Below are 16,378 nucleotides of genomic sequence, written 5' to 3' on the forward strand. Positions count from 1 at the left end.
CAAGTTCAATTTGAGAGAACTTTCCTTAGAATGCTCAGGCAGAGACACAGACCAGAACAATAATTAAGACTTTAAAGCACTGTTCCTAAGTAATCATATCAAACCAAAAACAGAACAAATCACATATTTTCTTTGTTGAAATTCGAAAGTTGGCATTGTGCTCTCTGAGCCTGAGCTGTGTTTTTACAGTCATACAATGGGGCAAAAATCAAGTGTTTGTCCATCGATAGACAAGACCAGGTTGGTAATGTACAGTAGGATACTGTACAACCAGTTTCCACTAATTCCCTTCTTGTTCCTCAAGGGGTCAGCCTTATTCACTTTGCTGAGTCCTGGGTCCTATCAATTATGAAGTAGCTCACTGACCAGTTCCGCACAGTACATTATTGGTACAATAAACATGTCCTGCAGTTCTAAAAGAATCAGTAGAATATTGCTCGTATAAACACATGCAATGGTTGACATGTTGACTACTTTGTGCAATGGTGTACTCCATTTAAATAATATGGGACACAACAGAGCTCTTGCTAGCCTACATTGATTAGCACCATTGACACAGCCATGTACAGTACATGTAGCTGCAGTGATTTCGTTTCATCACACATCTCATCGTCATTTACTTAGCTTTCACACCACTAATTCTGTCCCAGAGTGAGAAGTCAAGTCTGATCCTTGGCTTTCACCACTCCTCAGGCAGCCAATTAGCAACAGCTCTCTTAGTATTTATTTTCCTTGTATTTCCATGGCTTTTGCCAGCTGGTTAAAAAATCTGGGATGTTTTCTTTCTTTTTTTTCTTTCTGTGCGACACTCCCCACTTTTGACCTTGGCTTCAGAGAGGATGTTTGGAGCCCAGTCTCTCATAAGGCTTGGAAATGAACAAGATCACACAGAGGAGTTTTCACTGTGTTCTTTATGATTCTGTGCTTGTAATAATCTCCCCACACTTTCAGTCCATTATCTTGTAAACACTACTGGTGCTGGCAGGATAAAGAGCTGAAAATCCACCCTTTATTCATCTTCATGCTATTGTTCTTTTATGAATGGCTCATATCCATTGCTTCTTGTGTCGGACAAAATCTGTGCAGAGCACAGGGGACATGTACGATTTTCTCTATTCCTTTTCATGTTGATTGATACTCATGTATGGTCTTTGTGGATGTCTTGTCTTGAAGGGAGACCCTGTGAACAGGAGTCTAATGGGGGATGTCCCCCCTGAGGACGGGCATGCGGTCTGCCATGTCATCTCATTTGCCTAAAGCAGGAATAAGAGCAATTCAGAACACATGAACAATTGCTTTCTTGCCTCTCGGTATCTTGGCAGGTATCAATCGGTGGCTTCTCTATAGGTCTTGTGAAACATTGGTACCCAGATCATTGGTGTGTGTGTGTGTGTGTGTGTGTGTGTGTGTGTGTGTGTGTGTGTGTGTGTGTGTGTGTGTGTGTGTGTGTGTGTGTGTGTGTGTGTGTGTGTGTGTGTGTGTGTGTGTGTGTGTGTGTGTGTGTGTGTGTGTGTGTGTGTGTGTGTGTGTGTGCGCCTACATGCATGTGTGAGACTAAGCACGTATCCCCTTGATAGATGTATACATCCTCTACTTTGCCACATCAGTCCACTAACAGCGGAAAAACTGATCCCGGAATCTGCTGTTGACTGTCAACTCCAAAAATCCAACCCGCCCACTCACCACTAGAAAGCGACCACCGTGAACGCACACATTTAATAGCTCTGCCATAAGTCCCGTGGAAGGCCACGCGGATCTTTTTCTATCTATGACATTCATTTGTTTCACTCTCCAAACCGAGAAAAAACCGACAACGCAATTGCGGAATTATAACTGCCATTTTTTCATTCATTGTGATGTATGATGCTGTGGTGAGATGGCTTATTTAGGTGGCTTTCTAAGGGACGTCATATTCATCTCCATGCAGTTTCATAAGCTGAAGTAATAACAAAAGTAAATCATCAGAGTGTGCGGTGTGCGCGCCCGCGTGTGATTTGAGCGGCGATCTAATGAGCCACTTAACTACATTGTAATAACTATATAGTTAAAAAGCGGTCCCATATTTTCTTGTTAGTTGTTCTCATTGTACCACTGTTGCCACTCCACTACCATGCTGAAGTGTTGTGTTTCCTGATGTCCGCTGATGCCTGAGACCCCCCCCCCTCCCCTGACTTCCATTTATGGTTTGACTGGGGAAGGGAGTCCAGGGGTCCTCAGGCATCAGCCTTCAGCTGCCCGCCACTGTGGTCAGAGCCTGCTGCTGGCCCACCAGGGTTCTCACGCTAGTCCTCTACCTCTAAAGAGGCATTAGCCCCAGAACCCTGGCCACACATACACACAAAGTCAAACACACACACACACACACAAGGTGATATATGCTGTACATGAACACATATACATATGACACATGGTCATACATACAGACACACACACACATACAGATTCAAGTACACACAAATACACATGTAGGAGCTTTATGCACACACAAGCACATAGAGCACACACATTTTCATACACTCATACACAAATGTTTCTTTTCAATGTAAAATGTGACCTATATCCTGAGGGACAGACTTTAGAGAGAACATCAAAACCAAATCAGACGTGACTTTGAAGATTGATTAGCAATTGAATGAAGCTCATCTGAGTCAATGGCACTCAAGCAACAATCCAAAGTGTTTATTAGCAGAGACTGATGAGGTTAAATTAGGGCTTTCATGGTATCTGTGATGTAGTTAGGTTGTGCCTGGGTGAAAATGTAATCAGGAAGAGTTATTTAACTACCCACAGCAGACCTTGCTGGACTGTGGTAACAAAGAAAATGCTAATATCAGTAAAACCGCTAATATCATGTTAGGTGCCGAGGCAAGGCAGGGCTGACTCACTTTAGCGCAAATCCAAGCTACAGTTTTGTTAATGAAAATATCTGAAATTGAAGCTCTAGCATGTCAGTGATCTTAGTGTTGTGAAGTTGTGGGGAGGTGCCAAACAAAGCTGCACTTACTTTAAAAAAAAGAATTGCAACATTGGCATGTTGGCATAAGTTCAACAAGTAATGGAATAAATTCAACGAGGGGAAAAGGTGCTGTAGAAAAAATATATTTCCACTGAAGCGACTTGCTGCTTGTGCCACATCTTTGTACAAACCGTACATCGTTGTTTCAATCTAGTATGTCTCTAAATAGCTGTGTGTGTGTGTGTGTGTGTGTGTGTGTGTGTGTGTGTGTGTGTGTGTGTGTGTGTGTGTGTGTGTGTGTGTGTGTGTGTGTGTGTGTGTGTGTGTGTGTGTGTGTGTGTGTGTGTGTGTGTGTGTGTGTGTGTGCGCGCGCATGCACGCCTGTGTGTGTGGAAGGAGCGAGGAGTGAATGGCTTGGCTCCACATCAAAGGCCCCTGCAAGACTCTGCATTAACGAGGCCCTTTGTTTCCTGCCTCACAGATTACAACAGGTTTCTCCCTCCACTGCAATGGTTCAGGCTCTGCTAGGGAGAGCACAGTAACCTCAGGACCCAGGCCTTTCCCTCAGTAACAGCCAACACTACAGCCCTGTAGAGTAGGAGAGAGCTAGGGTAGAACAGTCATCACAATACCCCACACATAGAAATTAATAAAGATCATTGTGATCCAACTACTATACCTACTTCTGGTCCATAGCAGATTCACCCGTCCATAAACTTCCCTATCCCTCATTAACTCTGCAACAGCAAATGGCTGCTCCTTCAGCAAACGTTGTGTGATGTGAGACAGTTGGGTTGGGGTGCGTCCCAAGTGACACCCTATTCCCTAAACAGCGTACTACTTTTGACCAAAGCCCTATGGACCCTGGTCAAAAGTAGTGCACTATATAGGGAATAGAATTCCATTTGGAACGTAGAGGTATGGTAGCTCCCATCAGAGAGCATTTTTAATGAGCCAGTCCAGCTCTTTTAACTGTAACATCTTTAGAAGCACATGAGCCAAAGCAGTCGCGAGACAAGATGGAACCTCTCCAATAATGGTTTGCTGCTTTCTTCTCCTCAAAAAAAGTCCTCCCTTTACTCAAAATGGGGCAGAAGTTTAGCTTACTTACATAGCATTTTACCTGCCTTCTTAACCTTTTTGAGAAAGGATTGGTCCAACATTTAAAGTAACATCACTTTATTGAGAACATTGCATAATCACTGTTACATTCCTTATGGCTCCTTTTATGTGTTAATTATCTTCAGTTTGGCTCGGCCTTACAACGTACTCAGAGGGGACATAATGTATCAATAATGTAGACTTCGGAGATGTATTCAAATAGCGTTTGTGTAAAAGTCCTAGATATAACGTCTAAAAACTGTCCTGCATGCTAGAGGAGATAAACAGACAGAAAGGCAATTTTTCAGCAAACTCCAGTTTAGAAAAGGAGAGAGAGAACTGACCAGGTCACAGCGACAATGTAGTAACCATGTATGCATCCCAAAAGGCACCCTATTCCCTATATAGTGCACCACATACAGTAGGGAATATGGTGTTATTTGGGATGCATACAATTTACATTAACAATTCACTCATCCAATTGAATTATTGTCATTTACAGGGTTTCACATTCAAGGGTGCTTCATACTTCATTCATACTTGTGTTGAAGGGTGTAATATTTCATGGGGGAAAACCTACTTACAAATGTAGACTGTCGAAAAGTTTGCTCAGGTTCAGTTTTGCACGTTGAATATTGAGAACATGTTTTTGGTTGGAGGGAAACCAATAAAGCGCACACAAGTGGCTACAGTTAAGAACTGTTTCCTTCGATGTGGCCTAACCTCAATGAAAGGATGTGATTTAATTAGTTTGCTGCTTTAATGTGCCTGAAGTTTATTTAGAAAGCAGAGTATATCATTTTTTTGTAGGAACGGCAATTTATCCATTGTGCCGTAAAAATCTGTGCAAGAGAGAATGGTTTCCCTTACAAATGATTACGAAATGGAAAAGGGGTAACTCAAATACAAGTTTTCACTTGAAATCGTACCATGATTCCAAATTGTTTGAGCTTACTGATATCTGAGAAGGGAAAATGGAAGAACTTTGGATTTTTGTTTGGTATTCCTCTTCTCTATCTAATATTCCTCTCTGTTCATTTCAGCTGATGTTCAAAGCTTCATTCCGACTTAGACAAAAGTATTACATTTACATTTACATTTACATTTAAGTCATTTAGCAGACGCTCTTATCCAGAGCGACTTACAAATTGGTGCATTCACCTTATGACATCCAGTGGAACAACCACTTTACAATAGTGCATCTAAATATTTTAAGGGGGGGGTGAGAAGGATTACTTTATCCTATCCTAGGTATTCCTTAAAGAGGTGGGGTTTCAGGTGTCTCCGGAAGGTGGTGATTGACTCCGCTGTCCTGGCGTCATGAGGGAGTTTGTTCCACCATTGGGGAGCCAGAGCAGCGAACAGTTTTGACTGAGCTGAGCGGGAACTGTACTTCCTCAGTGGTAGGGAGGCGAGCAGGCCAGAGGTGGATGAACGCAGTGCCCTTATTTGGGTGTAGGGCCTGATCAGAGCCTGGAGGTACTGAGGTGCCGTTCCCCTCACAGCTCCGTAGGCAAGCACCATGGTCTTGTAGCGGATGCGAGCTTCAACTGGAAGCCAGTGGAGAGAGCGGAGGAGCGGGGTTGAGAGAACTTGGGAAGGTTGAACACTAGACGGGCTGCGGCGTTCTGGATGAGTTGTAGGGGTTTAATGGCACAGGCAGGGAGCCCAGCCAACAGCGAGTTGCAGTAATCCAGACGGGAGATGACAAGTGCCTGGATTAGGACCTGCGCCGCTTCCTGTGTGAGTACTCTGCGGATGTTGTAGAGCATGAACCTACAGGAACGGGCCACCGCCTTGATGTTAGTTGAGAACGACAGTTTGTTGTCCAGGATCACGCCAAGGTTCTTAGCGCTCTGGGAGGAGGACACAATGGAGTTGTCAACCGTGATGGCGAGATCATGGAACGGGCAGTCCTTCCCCGGGAGGAAGAGCAGCTCCGTCTTGCCGAAGTTCAGCTTGAGGTGGTGATCCGTCATCCACACTGATATGTCTGCCAGACATGCAGAGATGCGATTCGCCACCTGGTCATCAGAAGGGGGAAAGGAGAAGATTAATTGTGTGTCGTCTGCATAGCAATGATAGGAGAGACCATGTGAGGTTATGACAGAGCCAAGTGACTTGGTGTATAGCGAGAATAGGAGAGGGCCTAGAACAGAGCCCTGGGGACACCAGTGGTGAGAGCGCGTGGTGAGGAGACAGATTCTCGCCACGCCACCTGGTAGGAGCGACCTGTCAGGTAGGACGCAATCTAAGCGTCGGAGATGCCCAACTCGGAGAGGGTGGAGAGGAGGATCTGATGGTTCACAGTATCGAAGGCAGCCGATAGGTCTAGAAGGATCAGAGCAGAGGAGAGAGAAGCTTTAGCGGTGCGGAGCGCCTCCGTGATACAGAGAAGAGCAGTCTCAGTTGAATGACTAGTCTTGAAACCTGACTGATTTGGATCAAGAAGGTCATTCTGAGAGAGATAGCGGGAGAGCTGACCAAGGACGGCACGTTCAAGAGTTTTGGAGAGAAAAGAAAGAAGGGATACTGGTCTGTAGTTGTTGACATCGGAGGGATCGAGTGTAGGTTTTTTCAGAAGGGTGCAACTCTCGCTCTCTTGAAGACGGAAGGGACGTAGCCAGCGGTCAGGGATAAGTTGATGAGCGAGGTGAGGTAAGGGAGAAGGTCTCCGGAAATGGTCTGGAGAAGAGAGGAGGGGATAGGGTCGAGCGGGCAGGTTGTTGGGCGGCCGGCCGTCACAAGACGCGAGATTTCATCTGGAGAGAGAGGGGAGAAAGAGGTCAGAGCACAGGGTAGGGCAGTGTGAGCAGAACCAGCGGTGTTGTTTGACTTAGCAAACGAGGATCGGATGTCGTCGATCTTCTTTTCAAAATGGTTTGAAGTCATCTGCAGAGAGGGAGGAGGGGGGAGGGGGAGGAGGATTCAGGAGGGAGGAGAATGTGGCAAAGAGCTTCCTAGGGTTAGAGGCAGATGCTTGGAATTTAGAGTGGTAGAAAGTGGCTTTAGCAGCAGAGACAGAGGAGGAAAATGTAGAGAGGAGGGAGTGAAAGGATGCCAGGTCCGCAGGGAGGCGAGTTTTCCTCCATTTCCGCTCGGCCTTCCGGAGCCCTGTTCTGTGAGCTCGCAGACAAGCCACGGAGCGGGAGGGGAGGACCGAGCCGGCCTGGAAGATAGGGGACATAGAGAGTCAAAGGATGCAGAAAGGGAGGAGAGGAGGGTTGAGGAGGCAGAATCAGGAGATAGGTTGGAGAAGGTTTGAGCAGAGGGAAGAGATGATAGGATTAGCGGGGGGAGAGAGAGCGAAGGTTGGGACGGCGCGATACCATCCGAAGGGGCAGTGTGGGAAGTGTTGGATGAGAGCGAGAGGGAAAAGGATACAAGGTAGTGGTCGGAGACTTGGAGGGGAGTTGCAATGAGGTTAGTGGAAGAACAGCATCTAGTAAAGATGAGGTCGAGCGTATTGCCTGCCTTGTGAGTAGGGGGGAAGGTGAGAGGGTGAGGTCAAAAGAGGAGAGGTGGAAAGAAGGAGGCAGAGAGGAATGAGTCAAAGGTAGACGTGGGGAGGTTAAAGTCGCCCAGAACTGTGAGAGGTGAGCCGTCCTCAGGAAAGGAGCTTATCAAGGCATCAAGCTCATTGATGAACTCTCCGAGGGGACCTGGAGGGCGATAAATGATAAGGATGTTAAGCTTGAAAGGGCTGGTAACTGTGACAGCATGAAATTCAAAGGAGGCGATAGACAGATGGGTAAGGAGAAAGAGAGAATGACCAATGATAAGGATCCCTTGCCACCACCCCGCTGACCAGAAGCTCTCGGGGTGTGCGAGAACACGTGGGCGGAAGCATTGTGATCCATGTTTCTGTCAGTGCCAAGAAGTCGACTGGAGGAGGCATAGGACGCATAGGAACTCCACGTTATGTGCCATTCATGAAGGCTGGGACCAGGGCAGATTGCAGATGGGTAAGGGAGAAAGAGAGAATGACCACATGGGAGAGATAAGGATCCCTATGCCACCACCCCGCTGACCAGAAGCTCTCGGGGTGTGCGAGAACACGGGGCGGGAAGAGAGAGCAGTAGAGAGCAGTAGGAGTAGCAGTGTTATCTGTGGTGATCCATGTTTCTGTCAGTGCCAAGAAGTCGAGGGACTGGAGGAGGCATAGGCTGAGATGAACTGCCTTGTTGGCTGCAGATCGGCAGTTCCAGAGGCTTGGCAGCGGCCACGCGGTGTGTGGAGCGTTTGTATGGTCTGTGCAGAGAGGAGAGAACAGGGATAGACAGACACATAGTTGACAGGCTACAGAAGAGGCTACGCTAATGCAAGGAGATTGGGATGACAAGTGGACTACACGTCTCGAATGTATTACATGAGTGGTTTAAAACATGACTTAAGTTTACAGAAGACTGCTCACGAGACCGTTGACTGGTGTGTAGGGTAGTAGGAGTTTGCACGTTTGGGACTATTCCATTGCTTCAATAGTACCAGTCAAGCTCCTGAAGTATTTGATGAATGTATTTGACTCGTGTCTGCCCTGCTCAATGACTAAATGTAAATGAAATGTCACTTAATACGTCAATGTTGTTCACAATAGACAACAACGCACTAGAGATGGCACATACAAACACGTTTAACGTGTGTGGAACTTTAGAAATGTACGTTGCAGGATTCCACATCATTGTAAAGCCACATAATTATGTTGCTTGTAAAGTGTACAACATCACCACCCCAGACATATTTCGGTCTTAAAAACGTGCTCTAAATTGAACCCCTGAACATTCAAGTGACTCATTTATGTGCCATTCATATTTGCATTGAGTTTCCATAAACTGTTGCCTGAAGCAATATTACCAATTGTGCATATTTTTCTCTCGACATGAAGTGCTTAGTGTCGGCAGACAGTGATTTTTGTTGTCTGTTTTCTTTCCTTTTTTTAGGCGTTTCCTGCCCCTAAGGCAGAGCAGAGAACTTACTGACGTCTGACGTCATGTCTCCAATTCCCATAGAGGAGATAAGAGATGGGGATACAGAGGCTGGTGTGTGAGTGAGTAATGCACACACAAACACTGATAAGGAACGTTTTGGAGTCCGACAAAAGATAGATCTATGATATTAATCAAATCCAAAACTCACACACGGTCAAGTCCAACAAAGGAACGAGTGCATACGCCACCTCAAGGATATTTGAAACCAATGTGAGCACGTAGAGACACACACAAACACACACACACACACAGTGCCAAAGAATCAAGAACTTGTGAAGTAAGCCACATAGTGAAACTGGTTTTATGAAGAAAAAAAAACAGCTGTGTATATTTAATCAAAGCGAATAAACAAGGAGTTTAAACAACTCATTTATAATTTAGATTTGCATACATTAAGCAGCTCATTTTAATCTTTTTATTCATATGCATGGCCGATATTGTATAAATATGCAGCTTTATGCAAATACTAGGCACATTTTCTGTTTGTATTTCATTCTATTTCCCAGTTGAGGTTCATCATTTTCATTCAAGGCAACAGATTAAGCCAAATATTAAGTCACAGCAGGGGAGTGTATAAATATTTCTCAATTAAAACTCAGAAGACCATGCTACTGTATCAGCATTTAAAAAATGTGTTGATGTGAAAAGATTGAAGAGACAGATGCTTGTTTGACAAGATACCAGACTCCTAGTCTACATCTTTTCCCTTCCAAGTTGTGTTTTTCCATCAATCAAAATCCAAGTGCTGTCGAGACTAGCGAGCCATGCCATGTCTCTTTTATTGATGAGATTGAGTCTTTTTCTGATGGTACAGGGGATGTCCTTACACATCTCTGGTGTTCTCACTACATGAATACAAATGTCAAAGAAATATTTCTACAACTTCACCAAATGTTGGGAGAAGATGATTTTCGGTGTTGTATCTAAATACACACTGTATACGAAGGAATCAAGTTTTACACTCTACATCCCCGATCTCTCTCTCTCTCTCTCTCTGTGTGTGTGTGTGTGTGTGTGTGTGTGTGTGTGTGTGTGTGTGTGTGTGTGTGTGTGTGTGTGTGTGTGTGTGTGTGTGTGTGTGTGTGTGTGTGTGTGTGTGTGTGTGTGTGTGTGTGTGTGTGTGTGTGTGTGTGTGTGTGTGTGTGTGTGTTTATATATAACAATGCTATAACAATGTTACACATTAGATAACGTTGTGGGAGATATCCATCAATGCACAATAATCTGAAAGATTACAAAGTGTCCCCTTTGTTAAAAACAAGTAACTCTATCCATGATGAGATGTTATTAAAACGTCATGAATGGGCTAATGCCCAGCAGGTTCTTAGGTGATGTCTCTTTAAGAACTGTACCCTCTGCGGAAACAATTGTACAACCCCCCAACAAGTCATTGAATCTGTCAATCACCCGTCGGCGCTCTTTGATGTTGGGAGTCCTCGCCTTGTCTAGAGCTCAAATGCACTATTTGTTGCTGCCTGGCCGCATTACATTCAACGTGCAGGGCCGCTCCACAGCAGAGCAACTTTTTTTGAGTTTTATACTTTGGCCGTATCTGAGTGCAACAAACTTGGGAGGTTTAGGTTAATAGAAAGTTTCGTTTTTTTTCTAAGGAGCGCACCGCTGATTAGGCTAGGACAATATTTTGTTATTTTCAAAGCAACATGCCTCAGCTCAGCAGCGGCGGAGGAGATGATCTCGGAGCGAACGATGAAATGATATCCTTTAAGGATGAAGGCGATCAAGATGAGAAAATTCAAGAAAACGCTTTCACAGAAAGGGACTTAGCTGACCTCAAGTCGTCTCTGGTGAATGAATCCGAGACGAATCAAAGTCCGAACGCAGCGGTAGGTACAAGAGAGATAGTTCTTATGCGCTGTTGGTAAGGTTGAAAGCGGTTGTTTAAGGGGTCTTGGTATGAAACTTTTGTCGCCTGGCCTGTTCAAAGTTATTCTCAGGTTACTAATCTATGTCTACTGTCATTGCTTTGGACACTTTCAGGCGGTCAGACGGGGACAGCAAAACGAACACAGAGGTTATCAAGAGAAACACCGGGAGCATCTCGACGGCGGTAAGAACTAACGTTAACAAACTCGCATATTTCCAGACAGCAGCTGAAGTAGGCAAATTGCATCGCAGTGAGTGAAATACGTTTCTGACAATATTGTGTGACCATGCATTCATTCCCTGGGCTACATGGGTTATGACATGGTAATAATATTTCAAGTAACTTCATTCTGAAAGACCTAACTAAAACCAAAAGCATAATGTAGCCATAAGCTTTACGTTAGGTTTATTTCTTTGCCAATTCTGTCAAAAACACAAATTATTTTTTGGGGCTGTGCTGAACCTCAGGGCAGGTAAGTTAAACGCTATTTAAAGTTTATAAGGAGCTCTAGTTCAGTAGAAATGTTTGAATGTAATAAATCACCAAGATGTGTCCACTCATGCAATTACCTGAAAGGGAGTTGAACAAAAATCTTCTGTGGATCAATGGCCTTCTTTTTGGACAGCCTGTAAAGATGCATCACACGTTTAGTTACCATCAACAGTCAAGACTTGAGAGATCAGTGGTTAGCCCACTGTGGTGTGTGACAAACAACAACAACAACAAGGGATGGTGGTTTGTCTGTTTTTGTGATGCAAGATTAGGGCTGTCACTTTGTCACACAAATATAGTAGTAAAAACAAGTCTGTCACCTAGAATCTGTCAAAGACCTCTCGGTCATTATTTGTTGAGAATACTTTTGCTTATTATACCAATTTTAACTACAGTAGGAAACAACAACAAAAAGGAACGTCATTTGGAAGGTAAGTGAACATGAGGAAACATGTTATCTCACATTTCTTGTTGTTGTTGGTCTCACTCCACAGTTTCCAAACATCAAGATGGAGGGATGTACAAAACAGCGTATCCGGGGTACCCGTTTCTCATGCTGCCTGACCCATACATCCCCAACGGATCCATGTCCCCATCTGTAAGTCCACATCACGTCACCTTCCACATCGCAATGTCGAGTTCATCACTCTGTTTCATCATTATGGATTGTTACTCCAGGTCAGGCGCACGATCAGTTAAACGTCTATACCTGACAGTGAAATTGCGAGGGCAACAAACTGTGAGGGAATGAGAAAGTCTGGGGGGAAAAGGGATTCAGAGCCACATGTCCTCCAGTAGATGTTGATTTCTGTCCTGCCATGGTATTACTCTGATAGGAAGTATACATCCGCACCCTCATGCAAGTTTGAGTATGGCCTGAATCAGTAGAAGATCAGAAATCAAAGCTTATTTTGCGCACACTTTTGTATGTTTTCTGTGTATTGGTTGGTATCTTATAACATTAAAGGGAACTATGCATCTTTGATGAGGTGAAGCACATTCTGTTAAATCTGCGAAAACAGAAGAACAAAAACGCTCGTATTAGGCATGGCTTTTAACTTTTCGGTCTTCTTTTCGGGTCATAACGTTTCTTTCATCAACACTCCAAGGGTTCTGAAAGAAACGCTCGCACAATCAGAAGCTCAAGTTTAAACGGGGTCGGATATGAGCCCTAGTCGTGTTGACACTCAAATGACCAAAAAGTATCAAGTGTGTGTTGTGTGTCTGTGTGTGTGTGAGAGACACCTAATTGTATACAGACCAAAAACAGTCTTCCATTTGTTCGGCCCCACGTAGTGGCTGTATATGCCTCCAAAATGCATCAGACATTTCTAAAATAATGAACACATTTTATTGAGACGTTCTAAAGCTGTCATTACAAAGTAAACACAATACTCTGAATTATTTTCCGTGTTACGCCCAGAAACGAATGTGTCGCTACCTCTTTCTTCGTATAAATCAATTCCTCCGTTTTATCCTTAAATGCCCCGCAGTGCAAAGCACATAGGTTCTAAAGATTGTTTTGGGGATAAAGGGCACTTTCTTCCTCGTGTGTGTATGTGTCTCCACGGCTCCACACAATGCTCACTTGTTGCTCCCCTTGTAATTACCCGGCAGCAATAGCAGTACTGTAGCTGCAGATCTATCAGATCTATCTACCTGCCACTTCAAAAGGAAGGGAGGATGGTGTAGATGGTGATTATTGCATGGGACATGGCAGTGGGGCGCGAGGGGAAACAGGGCTGTGAATCCCCTTCTGTTTGGCCTACCAGTTCTGATGTTTACGTTGAATAAGGTGATGCCTGTCTTCACCTCGCCTCACCCAGAGGCAGGCACTCTGCTTCTATCTCAGCTCAGGCGCTCTATCACCTCATTGTTTTAGCTGGGTTCATTTTGTTGGTTTTTGACATGGTTGATGCCTATCTGTGTTATTTGTTTTGGTAGCAATTTGTGAATTTACCTCACGGGAAACTATGAAAGATATATATAATAATATAATAATATATGCCATTTAGCAGACGCTTTTATCCAAAGCGACTTACAGTCATGTGTGCATACATTCTACGTATGGGTGGTCCCGGGGATTGAACCCACTACCCTGGCGTTACAAGCGCCATGCTCTACCAACTGAGCTACAGAAGGACCATAGAAATAAAAGAAATATTCTATTTTTTTCCCCATGTATTCTTGTCTGTTGAACTTTTGTTTAGGCATGTCAAATGACCTGGTTAAAACTCTAGACTATCCACAGGGTAACAATTCATTTTGGTAAAATATATAAGACTAGTATTCGACTATTGAAAGGAGAATTTGAATCCATTTTGTTAAAAAATATGTACATTTCTTCAATTAGTTGAAATGCCTCACGAAACAGATTGTCTAATTAGCTGATTCTTCACCCCAGACAGTTGAATCGCACCCCTTATTGATTTAGAATTAATGTTATTAACTCTTCAAAAGAATTTCACAAAAATCTATTCTCTTTACAGAAATCATTTTACAATGTCTAAAAAGAAAACACAAGGCTGGAAAGCGTGTTCCTTCTAAGCCGAACGGGTCCTAATACAATTGTTACAGTGTTGTTTCATGGGACATGCCAGGGAATTATGTTCTGGCTGTAACATTAATGTAGATATCAGTTGTCCTTCCAGATACAGTGTCAAAAGAAGGCGATTTGAGACAATCCCAGATGCTTCACTAGATTTCCCTAGCTCTTCTGTGAACAAAGCTTCCTCCTGAGTGTGTAGCGGTGACGCGAGAAGGGTCAGGGTGTGTGTAATGCTGTGGATTACCAGAAGACATTGTTTCATTTGAGGGGATCAGTAGAAGAGGGTCGTTTGAAGGAGCCAAACCCCTGCGGAGGAAGGGTTCTAAATGAGAGCCACCAGAATACACTCCTCCTGATCGGTCTATTTCTCTCCTCTCTCTCTCCCTCTTCATGGTATCCTCGCCACAATGCACTCCTCCTCATCTCCCCAGCCGTCTCTCTCAGCCAATCGTCTCGCTCTTCGAATCTCCTTTGCGATCACCCCTCTCCTTCTCTTCCTTACCTTCTGTCTCGCTTCCACAAACACACTTGTTTTCTCTCCCCTCTTCTTCATTCCCTCTCCTCTTCTCCTTCTGCTCTCTATCCTCTTTACTCCCCGTGTCACTCTCCTCTTTATCTCCCCTCCTCTTTCCTCTCCCTCTCTATCTCCTCCCTTTCTCTCCCTCTTCTCTCTGATGGCCTTGCATCCCAGCGGGTGGTGAGGCCCCGGGTGGAGGATGTTTGCGGTGGGCTGTGCTCATGGAGGGCTAGAATGTCAGGACAATCATCAGAGCCCAGAGAGCCTGTGATGTGGAAGATGTGGTTCACCGTGTGGATCACAGGCGCTAACATGTCTAGCGGACAGACCGGGGCGGCTGTAAATCATATCCCACTTACCCCTGTTCAATTAGAACGTAACGAAACAGTTCATCGCGGACGTGTTCACATTGTTTCTTCAATGTATTGAATCTTGAGCAAGTGAACATTATTAAAAGGCCAGCTCGTTGTTTCAAATATTTGATAGTGAATTTTCACGAATACTCTTAAATGAGCTTTTTGGTGTTCCTGCTTAAATTCCGTCCGTCAAACTTTTTGAGTATCGTCATACAGGAAACAGGATACAATCTTTAAAAAAAAAAAAAACACTTTACCAGTTCAGCCCTCCCTCTCCGTATCTCTCCCTCTTTCTGTCTGTGGGTGTGCCTCCACATTGCTTCTGTGCTGAACTATCTGTGCCTCAAGTGTTAGTCCTTCCCCAGATCAAGGGATTCATTACAAGCAAAGCCCAGGATCGCACGTCCCCAGATCACACATCCTTGTCTGGCATTGTGAAGTGCTGTTTACACTGGCTTGTTCAACTAGCCCCTAGTCCCTAGGTAAACAATAGCAGAACACTGATTTAGGCCCTGTAATCCCTGCATACAAGCCCATGGGGCTGGGGCTCTGTGCCTCTGACTGACAAAGATAAGAAACTGTGGTGCTGGATTATGCCCCGCTAAAGAAAAGCAGCTTTTCCCGGCCCTCTTGCGCGCGCGTGGGTGCGAAAAAACTCCTTGGAAATGTTTGACTGCCCCAAAACGGCTCCTTATTACGTAATTTAACATTATAAGCATGAGATTATTGAAATGAACAAGGATGATGGTGGCGGTCTGGCAGAGTAGCCGAATGAAAATCAAATCAAATCTAACTTTATTTGTCACATGCGCCGAATACAGCAAGTGTAGACCTTACCCAGTGCGGCTCTAATAGATGTATGGACCGCAGTAGAACATTCAGAGAAAGCCGTGTCAGTCAGAGAATGTTTAGGACAGCAGGAAATGACAGAGAGGCTGTGCAGATTTAAATACAAATGATGATAAGGGGCCCTCATCCTCAGCTCTTTGAAGTGGTTGGCTATAAAGAAGCCTCGAGAGAAAATGTGTACAAGCCTATTTTAAGAGGCGGAAACATTTAGAAAATATAAGAAACCTGTTGAATCCCCTGAGGCGTTTATAGCTGTAATTATTAATGCACTTATTTCCTTGTTCCTCCCCACCCCAATTTTGAGTCCATTAAAGAGCTCTCCTGAAAGGTGGATGTTCCAGCATCTGCTGCTCTTTCATAGTCTTTGACTCAAAATCACAGTTTCAATGACTAACCTGTTTTATAACTCCGCCACTTTTTTTTTTACAAGAGTGCTACTCACGAATCTGAGAGAGTCTCAGTTGGAAGTGAGCGTCTCTAATAAACCCTCCTCTTTAAGTCTACTAGAGGCTTCAGCAACTCGCCGCTCGGTCCTTCTTCCCTGTTTCTATTTGTCTGCTAGGTCTTTACAGTTGGGGTGTGTGGGGGGGGGGTGAAGAGATGTTGCACCCAGGTGACTCACTGGCTGACGGGAGCAAACCAAACGGAGGCTCAATTGCTGTTGTTGACAGCCCAGATGCTCAGGAGGA

The 16,378-nt window shown here is 44.5% G+C and overlaps 1 protein-coding gene across 10 annotated transcripts in view; it reads left to right on the forward strand.

The window, feature by feature from the left end:
• Positions 1-10,462: 10,462 nt before the first annotated feature.
• The window catches only part of LOC123999056 (transcription factor 7-like 2), a 69,021-nt gene continuing 63,105 nt past the window's right edge, over positions 10,463-16,378 (forward strand). For all 10 annotated transcript variants that reach the window (XM_046304402.1, XM_046304403.1, XM_046304405.1 and 7 more), the window contains exons 1-3: positions 10,463-10,886; positions 11,041-11,110; positions 11,914-12,017. In XM_046304402.1, the coding sequence (XP_046160358.1) occupies positions 10,704-10,886; positions 11,041-11,110; positions 11,914-12,017 (357 nt within the window). In that variant the 5' untranslated portion in view covers positions 10,463-10,703. The remainder of the gene's footprint in view (positions 10,887-11,040; positions 11,111-11,913; positions 12,018-16,378) is intronic.

Source organism: Oncorhynchus gorbuscha, linkage group LG16, assembly GCF_021184085.1.
Source record: "Oncorhynchus gorbuscha isolate QuinsamMale2020 ecotype Even-year linkage group LG16, OgorEven_v1.0, whole genome shotgun sequence".
In the NCBI taxonomy this organism is placed as follows: domain Eukaryota; kingdom Metazoa; phylum Chordata; class Actinopteri; order Salmoniformes; family Salmonidae; genus Oncorhynchus; species Oncorhynchus gorbuscha.